This window comes from Pelodiscus sinensis, chromosome 5 (assembly GCF_052426305.1).
Source record: "Pelodiscus sinensis isolate ZL-2025 chromosome 5, ASM5242630v1, whole genome shotgun sequence".
Classification (NCBI taxonomy): Eukaryota; Metazoa; Chordata; order Testudines; family Trionychidae; genus Pelodiscus; species Pelodiscus sinensis.
Genome location: NC_143056.1, coordinates 82,523,679 through 82,539,864, shown reverse-complemented (window position 1 = coordinate 82,539,864; position 16,186 = coordinate 82,523,679). Strand labels below are relative to the sequence as shown.

General features: G+C 50.3%; 1 protein-coding gene across 3 annotated transcripts in view; it reads right to left on the bottom strand.

The window, feature by feature from the left end:
- Nucleotides 1–15,702, bottom strand: part of MAPK8IP1 (mitogen-activated protein kinase 8 interacting protein 1) — a 53,381-nt gene extending 37,679 nt beyond the window's left edge. The window contains exons 1-2 of one of the 3 annotated variants that reach the window (XM_006124502.5): nucleotides 14,921–15,701; nucleotides 1,433–1,538 (exon numbers count right to left, since the gene is read on the bottom strand). In XM_006124502.5, the coding sequence (XP_006124564.3) occupies nucleotides 1,433–1,538; nucleotides 14,921–15,006 (192 nt within the window). In that variant the 5' untranslated portion in view covers nucleotides 15,007–15,701. Of the gene's footprint in view, nucleotides 1–1,432; nucleotides 1,539–14,920 lie in introns of all 3 variants that reach the window. The other 2 variants (XM_006124503.4, XM_075927566.2) reach the window with 2 other exon arrangements.
- Between the last annotated feature and the right edge of the window lie 484 nt (nucleotides 15,703–16,186).

Sequence of the window (16,186 nt, the reverse complement as noted above, 5' to 3'; positions counted from 1 at the left end):
TAAATGGCTAATGGGAACAGCCAGAGTTATGTTAGCTATGGTTACAAACACATCAAGAATATAAATCAGCTGAACTAGCCACTAACTGATGGGCTACGTCTACACTGCAGGCTTCTTGCACAAAAACTTGCCAGATGTCTACACTGCACGTGCGCTCTTGTGCAAGTACATTTACAGTACAGCATCGGAAAACAGGGCTTCTTCCGGAAGAGTTATTTCTCTCCCCATGAGGAATAAGTCCTCTTGAGCAAGAGCTCTTCCACAAGAAGGCAGTGTAGACAGGCAACAAGAATTTCTTGCGCAAGAAAGCCCGATGGCTAAAATGGCCATCAGAGCTTTCTTGCGCAAGAATGTGTCCACACTGTCATGGACGCTCTTTCGCAAAAGCACATGGCAGTGTGGATGCTCTCTTGTGGAAGACCTTTTGCACAAGAACTCTTGCACAAAACGGTTCTTGCGCAAGAAGCCTGCAGTGTAGACATAGCCATGGAGTAGAGAGAAAGCTTCCCCCAGCAACAGGGACCTTACTGATTGTCCATTTCAAGGTTTCTTGCATCTTCCTCTGAAGTGCCTGGTACTCACCACTGTAAGAGACAGGATATTCTACTGCAAGGGTTACTGGTCTCATCATGTATGACATGTCCTATCTTCCTCTGTCACTATCTGTCCAAATCTCTCTCCTCCTTCAAATTCCCCTAAGAATTCCTCCAAAAACACTCGTCCCCTGAGCTTCTGCCCAGATCAGCATGAAGACTCCCAGGTGACAGGGAGCCTTTCGCATGTTCTTAGGGGTTTACTCTAGCTACAGGTGCTAGCTCATTAGCACCTTGTTCCAGAAATGAAATAGAGCGAAGGCACAGCCATAGCACATCTCCTGGCCTGTTCCCAAACCTTTCACTTCAGCCCCCATTCCCCAATGAGAGAGAACTGCTCGAATGGTGGCCTAGTCATGGTGTTGCTGATAGAAACCGCCAGAGCTTGGTGCCTTGGAACCACAAGGCCAGCAGGGGGAAGCTTACCGATTGCCCTTGGGAGGTTTCACATGGAGTTTCTTAGGTGCCAAGATCTGCAATAGGATCAGACTGGAAGAGCTCTCCTTTGGGCTGGTAGTAATGGAATCTGTTTCAGGGGCAAATGGGGAGAAACTTCCACAGGGCTGGAGTTAAAAGGATCTGTGCTGGTCACAGAGTAGTCCACAGCATTTAGCCACATGACCTGATGCTGCCTTATTGTCCATGCAGACGTAGCTGACCGATACGGCCAGAACCCAGCTGTCAAGCTCCATATTGATCTAAGCAGCTAAACCATAAGCTGGAACCTGCAATTTCCAGAAGCTGCAGCAGCGTACTCAAAAATCAGACAACTTCGCCTCTCCCAGATCTCTGGCTCCTCTTTCCAACCCCGCCCGCCCGCCGACAGTTGACATCCTTACCCGGGGAGCCAGGCTGTCCTTACAATGCAGGCTGATTCCACACTCATCAGTGATTTCAGAGAGATCTTCATCCTCAAATTCCTCAAGGCTGATGTCATGGGTGAGCCTGGCGGAGGCAAAGACCATTAGTTACTGCCAAACAGATCTAATCCGCCCACGGAGCTCCGGGCACTGGCCCATGGGGAAGGGTGGACAGTGTGTGACACAAGTTGCATTGTGTTATGGGGTGCATACTGGCAGCCCTGCTAGGAAAGAGGGATTACAGGGCAGTTTCTCTGGTCTAGAATGGGAATACTTGTGAGACGTACTTCTCAAATGGGGGTACAGCTTTACACCAGCTCCAACCTTTCTACCCACCCCCCTCCCCGAATTCTGTTTGTCTGTGGGGCCCCTGCTGAATTCCTGCAGCATCGCTCTTCATCAACAGGGCCCAGAAAGCAGCCTCGCGAAGTACGTTGGTGGGGAGGCAGTGGCCAGACCCCTTCTGGGAAGATCAGTATGTTACCTACTCTGGGAAGTACTACGCTATTTTCTGAGGCTCTCCAGGCAGGGCCCTGTGGCTTCCAGGGAGAAGAAAGCTACTGTACACAGAGCTGCTGGACCTAGGCTCAAATCATACTAGTCCCTGCAAACAAAGGAAATTACAAGGAGTCCCAAAGTAGGAAAGAGGTGGGGAAGGAAGTAGAGGGGTCAGAAAGAATCTGCATTCTCCTAGCTTATTCCCACCAACAATGCACACCTTTGTGGAATCAGAGAATTAACCTTTAGGTATAAAACTCAATCTTAGGAACATAGGAAGCATCAGCTCAGCTGAGATGGAGCAGGATTCATCTAATCCAGTAATATACACTGACAGGAGTCAGTGCCAAATGCTTCAGAGGAAGGTACAAGAAATCCCCCACAGTGTACAATTATGGAATAATTTGCCCACAGGGGAAATTTCTTTCTAACCTCTGGCAGTTATTGGCTGGCTTATGCCCTAAAAACTCAACATGGATGGAAATATTATTGTTGTTGTTTTATATATATATATATATATATAAAATAAAACAAGCTCATTGCAGATGCTATTATCCATAAAAATATTCCATGCTGGGATCTTGAAGAGCAGGAAGTGGAACGGGTCAGGTTCCTGGTGATGCAAGTGGGGAAGGGCAAAAGGGATAACTCGCATAATTCACAGCTTCTCAGAACGACCTTTCAAAGATCCTTGGCCTATCTCATCCTCCATGGGTGTTCAGATCCTCATCAATCCTGGATGTCCAGGCAGCATCCGTGCCCAGGGGTCTTTTTTATATTCCTTGTGTCCCCCTTAGAGTTATAGTGCCAGAAAGCAGAAACCTTCCCTCCCTACCCCAATCATGTCCTTGCTTAGTTCCCCTGAGATATCAAGGCAGCAGCAAGAAACATCCTTCCCTCTTGCTATGAAGAACCTCAAGGGAACAGATGGCATTATGTCTAGAGTAGAGCATATTGACCTGCTCACTCCTAAAGAGACAGGGAAGAAAAGGTGGGAAGAGTAATCTCCTCTCCTAGATATTTCTAAAGATCTCACTCCCTTCCCAGGGACCCTCTCAAGTGCAGCCTCCTGCCAGCATCCAGCAGTGGGGATGAGGCCATTTTGGCCAAGGGCAGTGGAGCAAACTTCTGGGTCTTTTACTGTCTGCACAGAGCAGACAGGAGCTCAGGAAAAGAGCCTGCAGCACAGAGTCCCTCAGCTAAATGACTGATCTATAGTGCAGGGGTCAGCATATGCATTGCTTCCCCAGCTGCTTTCAACAGATGCCCTCTCTTGGGCTTCCTTTTCACAGGCCTGAGGCTCCTCTGCCTTACAGCCACCTGGTATCACTGATTACACTGGGACAAAATGAGCATGAATTGCTGGCATTTGCAGGCATCTGACACACAGTTTGCAAGGGTGCTAATGATGTACAAGGTGCCAAGAGAGGGGGAAATCAGACCCCATGTTCCTAGGCTGCTTTCCCCTCAGCCTGTTGTTCTATAGGAAGTGAGAGAAAAAGTCTAGCAAGGAACCTTTACTGCATGAATCAATTCCCTCTCTGGTTACACAGGGTCAGACAGGATCTGCCTCTAATGATCATTCTCTCATGTACTGCTGTCAGGGCCCTGGGGCACAGGCTGACAGAGAGATCCCCTTGTTGTAAGGGCCCAGTTCTGCTCTGCAAGACCCACAACTTCTCAGAAAGGCCTCTCAAAAGGCTGTGGCTGCCCCCCCCCCCTTCCAAATGCTGCAGAACCTCTTGGCAAAGCAGCTCCAGGACTGCCCAGTGGGATGGCTGGAGAGCAGCTGCAGCTCAGCTCTCATTCTGGGGCAGGGCTCAGCACTGTGTGCAGAAGGCATAAGCCTGATGGCCTGGCACCAGGGAGCCCACAGGTTTGAAGGCAGCCATGGGAAGCAGAGATGCTGTGCCAGGGTTTGGAGGAATTACCTGGGGGCACTAGGATCTCCAAACCCTTCAGACCTCCCTCTCCGTGAAGCTCCCGGATTAACACTCCCCTTTCACAAGCAGGCTACACTGCTCTTACCCTTTCCACCTGCTGTTAAAACAAACATTTCCAGCAACTGCTCCTGCCTCCGGCACTAGGAGGCTCTCTGCATGTGAGCCCATGACTCCTCCGATGGGGAGGAAACAGCAGTCTTGGCTGCTCTGGTCTCCTCAGTGCCCAGCTATCATGCAGCCCCACACACAGCATAGAGACTATGGGCCAAGTATGTACTTAGTTCTCTCCTGCTCTGCAGGCACCACAGGCAGAAAGAGAGGAGGCCTGACTGTTCCCCAGCCCTCCCTTCCCACCGTGCCCTACCATTTCTCCCACTGATCCTCCAGCCAGCTCTCCTCTTCTGTGCTTGACTCCATTCTCAAGGCCAGCTGCATTTAAAAGGAACCCGTTCCTTGGGGTTGCAGGGCCACAGTCCAAAGAAGTTCTTCCCAGGGAGAGAAGCCAGGCATAAGGGAGCTGAGCTCTGGGTGTGCTGCCCCTCTGCCTCCCCCAGCTCAGAGCCCGGTGCTTCCTGCGCCACTCTCCGCCTCCCCACTGCGCAGTCTAGGGGAGCTCATTAAAAATAGATACAATCAGCTGTCTTGGAAAAAAAATAACCCACTGAGCTGAGATGGTGCCAGGCCCTGCGCGCTGCCTGGGCTGCTGAGTCTCCCAGCCAGCCAGACTCCTGCTCAATAGCAGCTCCAGCTCCCCCCTCTTCGTCACTAACAGACACCAGCTCGGTGAGCCACCTTCTCCTGTCCTTGCAAGGTCCCTTGCAGTCTATTCAGCCTCTTCATGGACTACGGTCTCAGATGGGAAAGGGGGCAGTCATCAGCTTTTACTTGGCAAGGAGAGAACTATAATTTCATCCAGAAAAAGAAATTTAAAGGGGTCACTGCAGCATTTATACACACATGAAATTGTGTGCGGAGGACAAGGTGGGGATGCTTGGTTTCGTGTACTTTCAGAAATGATCTAAATCCCCAGACTTCCAGCCTCTCTTCCAGTCCATTCTAGGTATAGTCTCTCTGCCCAGGGTCTGGCAATGCCGAGATCCAGGACAGCAGTGAGCACAGCTAGTACCTCTGTTGATTTATTTCAAGCTTTTAAGAGAGTGGAGGGGAGTTAGGAAAACAGAAACAGATTCTCTGGTAACCAAGCATTCAATTCCACAAACTTAGTAGGAACAGGTGAGACCTGCCCAATGGAAGCATCATAACGGACATACCCCTTGCTGCTAGTGAGTCCATGTGATTTTCAACACCCTGACACAGGGAGAGCAACCATCCTGGCTTGAAACATTCACCAAATTTCCTAACCCAAGGACTAATCTTATTAGACAGGTCAGAATCCTTGTGTTGTCACACCCCCAAACCACCCACCTTGCAAGTTAAACCAATTAACTATGTATAGTTTTTCCTGGGTATTGCACTGAACTGTAAGATGTTACCAATGAACAAACATTTCTATTTAACACCCTTTAAGAAGTGTAATTTACATAATCTATCTGCCTTTAATTCCATTCCCCCTTCCATCTCCTTGCTTTTCTAATAAATCATGATGAATATTTTCCTGTGTGGTTTTCAGACTCTGTTTCTATATTTCCTCCCATCCATTTTCTCTCTGATTTATTTTCTCACCTCCCCCTCTCTCTTTTCCCATCCCCTGACTCTGAAGTAGCTGGTAACATTTCCAAGTCTTAGGAGTTAAAAAATTAAATATGCTAAGTTAAAGTCAAAGGGCAGATGCAGGCTGGTCACTGACCAGTGAGACACCAACCCCATTCCAGCTGCTGAGAAATGAGAGGTGAGACTTCCCTGAAGCTGTCCCTCGACTCCACTTTCAAGGCCACAAGGAAGCCTTATAGTCTTCTTGAGACTGACCTCCTGAATAACAATGGCCATATAACTTCCCCAAGTGGCTCCTGCATCAGACCATTACTTTTGGTCAAGATAGAGCAGATGGTTTAAGAAAGTATCAGAGGGGTAGCCATGTTAGTCTGAATCTGCAAAAGCGGTGAGGAGTCCTGTGGCACCTTATAGACTAACTGAAGTGTTGGAGCATAAGCTTTCATGGGCAAAGACCCACTTCGTCAGAGGCATGTAGTGGAAATTTCCAGAGGCAGGTATAATATGCAGGCCAGAATCAGGCTGGAGATGACGAGGTTGATCCAATCAGGGAGGATGAGGCCCACTTCTAGTAGCTGATCTGGAGGTGTGAATTCCAAGAGAGGAGACACAGTATTCCAGTAGTGCTCACACTAATGCCACATACAGAGGTCATAACACCTTCTCACATCTAACTCATTATTCCCATACAGTCACTGTCTTAGCAACAGCATCACGCTGGAAGCTCATGTTCACCTGATCATCCATCATCACCTCACAATCCTTTCAGAATCGCTATCTTCCAGCATCTAGTCCCCCTTCTTATAGCTATGATTTACAGTCTTGGTTCCTCCATGTACATTTGACTATATTAAAACTTGTGTTGTTCAAGTGAGTCCAGTTTATCAAGTGATCCAACCTGCTCTGTAACTGACCCATCCTTGTTATTTACCACTCCACTAACGTTTGTGTCATCTGCAAACTTTATCAGCTATGATGTTATATTTTCTTGCAGAGCAATGATAAAGATTATCAATGGTTCAGAGCTCCATCTTTTATATCAGCTAGTATGTGTCTGATACATACTAAGTCCCTTCAGCTGTGTGAAGGGAGAGAGAGCTCTCTCTACGTGTTTCCCTATCCCACCCACTCGGAAACATCCTCGCTGAAACAATCCTCATTCCCAACAGTTTCACAGATGTCCATAAAAGTTTCAATAGCTGCTGTCAAACCCACCATGGCTCTGGTCAGTTTTCACTGCAAGCACTGGCAGAAGCATTGGAGCCATTAGACTGCAGACTCTGATAGATATAACTGCAGCAGTTATACTTACATGCACAGATGCTGACTCTCTCTTTTCCCCTGCTCAGCTCCAGGCCCTGTCCTCACTCCATCACTTCCCTGCAAGATCCCATCTCCACCCCACCTTTTCCCACCCCACATTCCCTCCATGTTCCACCCCATTCCCCAAGCAGTTCCACCCTTGTTCTCCCCCCTCCCTCCCAGGGCTTCCTGCTGCTGCATAACAGCTGATCTGTGGCTGGGGGGGGGGAGGAGCCACAGGGTGGGGGAGGGGAAGGAGTTGATATTTGGGGCCTGCTGGTGGGTGCTGAACACCAGCTATTTTTTTCCTGTGGACCCAAGAAGTCAGCACCTACGCCCAGGTGACTTGAAGATTTTCCTCACAACTATGTAGGCTAGAAGATTTCTTTGTTATAATGAAAGTTGAGATTCTGCAGAAGTTGAAGGCACTCTTGTGGAGAAGCTTCCTATTCCCCCTAGGCGAGGGGATTTTTCAAGCCCTGCTGATAGCAATAATGTTTAGTATTTACACAGCATGTTTCACCTCTCCAGTGCTGTATAGCTGTTCAGTTAGAAGGAAGGAAATATCAACTCCATGATACAGGTTGTTAAACTGAGGCAGAGAGAGTAGAAGGGACTTGTCCAAGGTCACAGCAGCAGAGCCAGGAACAACACCTATGAGCAGGGGTGTGTCAAAGGCCCTCTGTGGGCTGGATCCAGCCTGCCAAGCAAGTTGATCCGGCCTGCTGAGGCCCTGCCACTCCCCTCACTCAATCAGGGTCTGTGGGTGGGGAAGCACAGACGTGTCCTGGCCCTGCCCCTTCTGCCTGAGGCCCTGCCCCAGGCTGCTTCAAAAATTTCTGAAGTGGCTCCTTGTCAAAAATTATTGCCCATCCCTGCCTAAGACAGTCCTGACGCCCAGTCCAATGTTCAGTCTGCAATCACACTCCCTTTCAGAACCAGGAATAGGACCCAAAGTACCTGCATGCTCAGTCCACGAGTGTTTCTCAACCTTTTTGGTATCAGGGACCAGCTTTCTATTTTCCTAAACTTTCTTCTCCCCAAGTAGGGAGATCTCAGGAACAGTGTAGGTCCACAGACTGGTCATTGAGAAACACTGCACTAGACCAGTGGTCCCCAACATGGTGCCTGCGGGGGCATTTGTGTGTGCCCGCCAAGTGCTCGGGGCTGGCCTGGTCCCGGGCACGTGGCGCATGCATGGAGCCGGCCCCAGACGCATGGCACATGGTGAGCGCCGGCCCCGGGAGTGCCGCAGATTGGCCACCCGCGCTCTGGGCACGCGGCACTTGGGGGAGGGGAGCGCCGGCCCCGGGCACGTGGCCCGTGGAGGGGGCCCTGCCCCCGGGCGCACAAGTGTCCCTGCCCTCCGGCACCCGGTGGGTGAACGGCCACGCCCCCTGGTGCCCGGCAACTCAAATGGTTGGGGACCACAGCATTAGACCATATGGTGTGTCTGCTTCTTCATTCTGAGGAGAACAAGGAAGCGGATCTAGGCTGTGCAGTGCATGAAGGTAGTATACATAATGGATGCCAACATTAAAAGGTAACTCTTTCATAGTTGTCCCTTTTACCAGCCATTCTCTGCCTGAAGAATATCAGGCAGTCCATGACTTTCCCCACACCACAAGAGGAGCGCTTATGCCAGCTGATGTGGGCAGTGAGTGAGTGGGTAGAATGGTAAACTGCCATATTAAAACATGTTCCTTTCCATTAATTTTATGAGAGTAATAATTCTTTGCATTATTTCATGGACCAACCCTACACCCACCCAAATCCTGGCAGCAGCAGCAGATTAAGCTGCCAGCTGAATTCCAGGAGGGAATCATATCTCTAGTTGCTCTTCCTTTATCCCACCTCACTCTAGTAAGTGTGTGTGTGTGAGAGTTATAAAATTAGCCTTCACTCCCAGAAATGCCCAAAGCTGGAAAAGCAGGGGATGCAGCAATTCAAAAATTAGGTGTAGTGGGTTTTGCCCACGAAAACTCATGACACATCTACACATTGTTAGTCTTTAAGCTGCTACTAGACCAGCGTTTCTCAAACTTTTGGGGCTCCGGAGCCCTTTACATGTGTAAAAATTTATGCGGAGCCCCAGCGGTCCACTGATTGTATCTGTTGTACCTATCGATGTTTCCAGTTTGTCAATCTCACGGAGCCCCTGGAGATGGTCTCGTAGAGCCCCACAGTTTGAGAAACACTGTACTAGACTATTTGTTGTTTTTAGATGTATTAACAGCTGACTGTGGTGCTCTTGCATTCAAAACTAGATGTCAGTTGGTCTCCTTCATTCCTGCAGAGATCCACACTAGCTTGGAAGAAGTAATTAAAATCCCCCATAAGATGCTGAAATCCTTCCTAGCAACAGCTCACATGATGCAAGGCCAAGAAGCAGAAAGCCAAGTCACTTCCCTGCAAATGCACCAGGCCTCAGGGCATGGAGAGATCTCTTTATTACCCAGCAGGCCAGTCTCTTTGTTAACAGGGACACTGTGTGTAGCAGGAGTTTCCTACCGAGGTGACCGTAACTTAGGCAAGGCAAATTCCAAATATGTCTCTGCAGGTGACACATCTTGCTTCTATCAGCACCTCAAATGCCACAGGCCCCAGTTGACAAAAGCCAATGGTAACAATTGCATTTTAATAACAACTTATGTTTCTCCAGAGCACGAACATCCAGAAGTCATTTTACTTGACACTTTAATGCAGCGACTTCTAGGACAGAAACTGGAAGCTGATTAACTGTGACACAGCCATGCTATACCACAGTTCAGGAAAGGAAGTGAGCAACAACTCTGTATCCACCTGAAACTCTGAAGAGAATGTAGGAGCCTAGAGGAAAATCAAGTGACCTGAGCTGGAATTTGGCCAGAGTAGAAAGGCTAGCACTCTGACTCTTATGAAAGTGCTAGGAGATCTCTGATGAACAGAAGCAGTCAGGACTTTTTATGACGTTCCATTTGCAAATTAGCACCATACTGGGGCATTCGGTACAGCATTAGTTCAGAGGGAAACACCTTTCCATCTGTGTTCCAGTTCCTATTCCCCCACACAGCAACCGAAGAGAAATATCAGAGAGGCCTCATTTTGTATAACAACAAGTGCCCTGCCCAGTAACTCTGAGCTGGCTACTTAGACACCCCAACACATGCAAATCAACCAGAAGCACAGGGCTTGATTTTCACTTCTGCCTAGACTTCCCTGAGCTTCCTGGGGAAATACAAAGAGGTTCATTCTCCTTTGCTAGAGACCGCATTCTCTTTAGAATCCTTTTTAATAGGAATGCTTCCCAGCTCCCTCTGCTATAGTCAGACTCCCAGAGGAATTCAGGTATTCTCAACTTCCCTGAACCATAGAAATAGCTCCTCTAGGGGGTAGCTTTCCCAGGTGCCCTGCTGTCCAGCATCTAAACTGATGCAATGACTTTTTAATCAGGAACGTTGGAAGTATGTGTGTGTCAGGGCCAAAAAATCTCTGCCACCCACCTCCCACTTCTGTTACATCCTTAAACTGTAGCAGCTCCTCCAGCTTTGTCTTGCATGTGTCTCTGAGTACTGGTTAACTTCCAAGATCTTCTTAGACTCATAGTACAAAGTGATTTGTCTGCACGCTGCTAAAGCCAACTATCCCCGCCCTTCCCTGCTGAGGATGGAGGACAGATTCATTGATGTTTTGCACCTTGTGCAGTCATTTACACCAGTTCACAGTGGGGGCAAAATACCACCAAGTCAGAATGCTTTTCCCCAGTGGTGACAATGACCTCGCAAGGTGCAGGGTTGTGGTCAATCAGGTTTGTGGTCACCAACTGCAATGAGCTTTGCATAATGCTTTACACCCCACTCCTGCTTTAAAAGTGAAGCTCCTATGTCAACTGAGAGTTCTTTGAGTCACAGAATGTCAGGTGAACATCTCCCTCATTTCCATCTCTATCTCCTCCTCCCTGGGCAAAGACTAGGAGGCATTAATGTAGCTTCAGCAGCCTGACTCCTGCCCCAGCTCAAGGATGAGCACTGGACAATCCTTCCCCAAAGGGCTGGCAAAGAGCTTTAGTGCCAAACCTTCTGTGAAACTCATCCTGCTGGGCTCTCATTCTGTCCCAGACACACTCCATGCCTGGCTGCCCACCTGGTCATCATCCACACGGCCACAGACTATAGAATTATTAGCTGCCACACTGCAGCTTCTTCCTCTGACCGGCAGGTAGTTTAGAATTAGAAAATCCAGCAAGAGACAGGACAAGTTTCAGACACTGACACTGCAAAGAAAGGTATCTTGCTGCTCTCACTGTAGAAGAGGATAGGATTCACTACAAATCTAAAAAGAAGGGTCCCTCTTATCTACTCTTAAGTCCACTCACCCCATTGGAGAGAAGAGTTGTAACCAGAACCATCTCTATCACAAATGACTATGGCATAAGGTGTCTGAGTCCCACACCACCGTGTGGCCTCAGGGTGGCCTCACAAGGGGCCCTTGCCTCAGTTTCCCCAACAGACTTTTTCAGTAACTCCTAAATCCTCCTCCCATTCTTGCTCTTTCTTGGAGTCTATGTCTATTAAATTAATAAACATTTTAACTAAAATTTTAAAGTCCCTTCTCAAGTTCACCCATTTACTCCTGTATCAGGTCATGTCCAGGACTTTCCCCCCTAAGTTCCAGCTGTTCCCCACAGCCCTGTACTCACTCAACATCTTTCTTAGCAGTTCCCTGATGGTCTCAGTGTTCTCTGCTAGAGCCTACTTACTTCCTGCAGCCCTTGTTATCAATTTCCATTGCCCCACTGGCCTCCCTGGGGATTTCCTTTCTGTAGCTTCCTGTTGCTCTTTTGAGGGGAATTAGCTTGATCAGGTGTCTCCTCAGTAACTACGGTTGACTGGGCCCAGGACTTTAGCCCTTAGGGGAGCAAACCATCCTGTTGCAGGGTAGAAGTAGGAATTAGAGGATTAGACCATGGGGAAAAAATGTAGAGTTGAATCTCAGGAGCTTCTTGGCAGTGGGGTATGTGAGGCCGTGGGACTGTCTTCTTAAAAAAAGGGAAGGGAGCCCCATTGCTTGGGATATTTAAGCTCATGTGGGTACAACCCTGGAGAACAGACTGTGGGGACCAATCCTGCCTTGGGCCCAAGGGACAAATGGATTAGATGGAACCTAATGGGACATTTCTATCTCTTAAGATCTAGGATTCTTTAAATCAATCCCCCATTGAGGCAAAGTAACGACCCAAGGAGGCTGCCCTAGAAAAGAAGGACCTCATTCCACACTCTTCCCAAATTGTTGCTTCCTAGTCCCTTTTCAGGCCTTCACACTGGAAAGATAATTAGAATTTCTTATGCCCATTCATCACCACTATTTTGGGGCTAGCTGGCAATGTTGTTTCTCTTCCATGTTAAGGACACACACTGCCTCATGTCCTTTGCTGGGAGCCTGTGTGCTGCCATTCAAAAGGGGTTAGAATTGCAGCAGAAAATGTGGATCGGACTCCCTTTGTGCCAGGAGCACAGTATTCACATGTCCTCATGGTTCATTCAGCACCTCACTTAATGAGCTAATCTGATGTTGCACCCTGGAATGAAGTCTCTGCTGTCCTTTTCAGCCAAGAATGGAAGTCCCCAGGCAACCCAAGAGTGTAAGGTCTACTCTCACAGATGGTGGAGCTGTGTTGGCTACAGTATAAGGATAGATCAAGAAAGTCTTCTGTCACACCAGATACGCTCTGTTCACATGCCCTTCCAATACTCCTCAGTGCTTACACCTGCCAGATAAAACACCCTGGTGGGGAAACAAGTGGAGAAGGGTTGGGGTCCAAAACCCCTGCACACCCGTAAATATTTCATCATCTCTGGTCCTCAAAATTCACCCCAAGTTCAGAGATGTCAGAATTGTTTCCATGAATCCCAGGAACCTGATCCCAAACTCAGGGCTCCTGGAATGATTTTCCCTAACTTCAGAGACCTCTGAGTTCTCCCCGCTGTGTCAGAGCCCTGAGATTTCTCCCCATACAAGGTCTTACTATTCCCAGCTCCCTTTCCTATTAAAAGTTGCTTCTTGAGCATTTGGACTCCACTTCTGGAGACCTGGACAACAGAAGGAGATGACACCATGCTCTTCCTTCCCTGGGTGTTGCTGTTTACATTTGAGAGGACAGAGCCCAGGAGACAAATGTTGTATCTAGGACAGCAGCACACAGCAAGCCTGAGACTGTCACGGGACCAGGCTGAGCTTTGCTGCTAGACTCACATTATCCAGCTCTGTGGCTGAGACTCTTCCTCATGGTGGACCCTTCCAGAGGCAGCTTGAATTGTTTAATTTGCATGCAACACGCCCCCATGTTGCATGCAATGGCTTCAGACAATTCAAATAGGCAGCATTAGAACTAAAAGGAAGAGAGTGGGCTACTCTTTGCAGAGCCCCATAAAGCTGTTTAGCAGAGGAAGCACTAGAACCTAATGACAGTATGCACAAGGGCTCTCACCCTGCCTTACAATGTCCAAACACCATGCCAGCTTCCCCTCAAAATAATGGCAGATATTCCCTTTCCCCAATTCTCAGACTCCTAGACACATCACAGAATTACATGTGAAACATTAACCTCTGATAACAGCATTTCTCAGTATAAGTATATACAATACAGTACAGGTCTCATCTCCCTACCCAGCTCAGACTCAGTTCTAGGCTTAGTGCCCCACCATTCATGAAACACACATCTGATAACCAGATGACACTTGCTCAGAATTTCAGAAAAACAAACTACATCAGCCCCTCAAATCACAGGAAAAATAGTGGCATGGCCTATGCAAGACCAAATATCAGGTGCTGCCCCCTGTGCACCCCTTTGCTAATTCAGCTCTTCAGAAGTCAAACTGGCAGGCATCCTGCCACCCAAGCCTACCTGTATCCTTATCTCAGCTAGGCAGCTGTAGGTTCTGCTGTCCCCCTCTGCTCCTATCCCTGCATCTGCCTGGAGCTGTTAGGCCCATGTTGTGAACAGCTTCACAGCCTTCAAATTAAAAGGGCTCTATGTCCCAAATAGATGGGGGTTTTTGGTATTTCTGAGAGGATCGGTTCTAAATCTGCAACACTCTCCTGGGTTTGTTTTGTTTCAGGTCTGTACCTAGGAGCATACACAGGGGTCCTGGTCTCTGAGGTGACATAAGAAAGAGGAAAGAAGGAGGAAGGAAGTATTTCCTGGGGAGGAAATCTGTTTTGGGGAAGGGGGTGTGTTTTTTGGCTGTGAAGTCTTCTGTGTTGGGGAAAGTGTGTGTGGGGGAGAGAAAATAGGGGCAGTTCTGGGGCTTCCATGGGAAATAGGATTTGGAAGTAGTGTGGGAGGAGATGACTGGAAGTAGGTGTGGATGGTTGGGTGGGAGGTGTTGGGGAAGCATGAGTGGGAGGTAGGAGGGGAATATAACGGGAGGGTTCCAGGGTCGGGGGTGCTCCAGGATGCTGTGGCGAGATTTCGGGTTGGAGAGGGGATGCTTGTGTGTGCATTTCCATCCCTCCCCCACAACACACACACAAAGCCAGCAGGAAAAACACTGCCTACCATGCAGATTGCCGCTGTGCTGCCCAGAGCCCAGCCCTCCCCACTGAGCTGCAGGGCGCAAGCCTTCGCCTGGCTGCCCGAGAGAGCAGGAGCGCTCTCCGCAGACCCCACCTGTTCCAGGGCACACGGCTCCTTCGCAGCCCCGAGCAGGGACGGGGCCTGACCCTCTGGCCGGGGGAGGGGTTACACTGCCCCGAGCCAGCTGTGGGGCAGGGAGACCGGACCCGGCTGCCCCAGGCAGTCATTGTTCCGCCCCGGCAATACAGCCTGTGCATGCCCGCTCGGGGGAGGGGGTGGGGCGGCCTTTGCCCCTTCCCTCGCCCAGCCTCCTCGGTGGGGAACGGGCACCGCCGCAGCTCCCAGCCTCTGCCAGCGGCCGGGGGCGCAGAGGCGCCTGCAGCCTGTGCCCACAACGGGGATCGATGGGGGGGGGGGAAGGGGCTGCGCCAAAGATCTGCAGCGACCCCCCCCCCCCAGGAAAGGGACAGAGGGGCGGGGGCGGGGAGGCTGCGGTACCTGAAATTGGGGGGCGAGGCGAGGTGCAGCCCCAGGAAGGGAGAGGATCCGGCCGGGGACGTGGCTCCTTTCTCTCGCTCCGCCATTCTCTCTCTCCATCAGGCGGAGGGAGGGGAGACGGATGCTGCCGACGCTGGCAGGGGAGGGCAGAGCGGGGCCGCCAGGCAGGAATTCACCTGCGGCAGGCCCCGGGGGCTGGCAGCCAAGGGCGCCGCTCAAAGCCGAAGCCCCCGGAGGCCGAACTGCCCGAGAGGAGCCCCCAGGGGACTGCCGCAGCCTGGCTCCCCCTCCCGCCGGGCGAGCTGCAGCAGGTCGACGGTGCCCAGGAGCCCCACGCGGGAGGAGGAAGCAGCGGCTGGGCGCGTCCTGCTCCTCGAGGAGCGCCCGGGACAGGCGGCAGGGAGGGAGCGGGGGGAAGGCAGGAGCAGGAGAGAGGGGATGGGCTGGCGAAGGCTAAGGAGAGGAGGGGAGGGAAAGGGAGGAGCGGAGGACGAGGGGGGAGGGGATTGGGCTGGGAAACGGGATCTCGCAGGGAGAGGGATGTGTGGGGCTGGCAGTGGGTGAGGATGAGGGTGGCAGCGGCTGAGGAAGAAGGCTGACAGGTGATGAAGCGTCCTACTACTCTCTGTGAAAGGCTCCTAGTGAGAGGAGTGGATGGGTCCTTACATAAAAGCAGGTGCAGTCCCTGACCTCTTGAAGATCCAAGGAGTAGGAGGGGGGAAAAGGAACCCATGACCCTCTCCTACAAAACCGAACACTCCCTTCCCATCTTGGAGACCTCCAGGGTAGCACCCCACTCCTCCCCACCCAATGTCTCAGCACAGCCGTTAGGACTGCAGGCACCAGACCCCCCTCCCTCAACCCACTACTTACAGCCAAGCAACTGCGGGGGCCCTGCAAATGCAGCCGGGGTTGGAGCCAGCAGAGGGGGTAGGCTGCAGCCAAAGCTGCTAGGCAGTAGCCTCCAAGGGGCCTGGAAAGGGCAAGATAATAAAATCAACAGGTATTTTAATTTTCCAGGCTTGCCTGTCCCCTCCCCCTCCATGCCTCATCAGCACCCTGACCCAAACGGGGATGGTAGATCCTATTTTTCAGACATTGATGAAAGCAGAGTTTGCCCTCCTGAAGCATGCCTGTCCCTAGAGATGGTTGAATTACTGCTACTCAGGAACTGTTTGCATTATGGTCACAGCAGGGGGAGGTTTAAAGCCAGATTTCAAACAATTTTCATTGAAAGAAAGAGGTGGAACCATTTCTATTCATGGC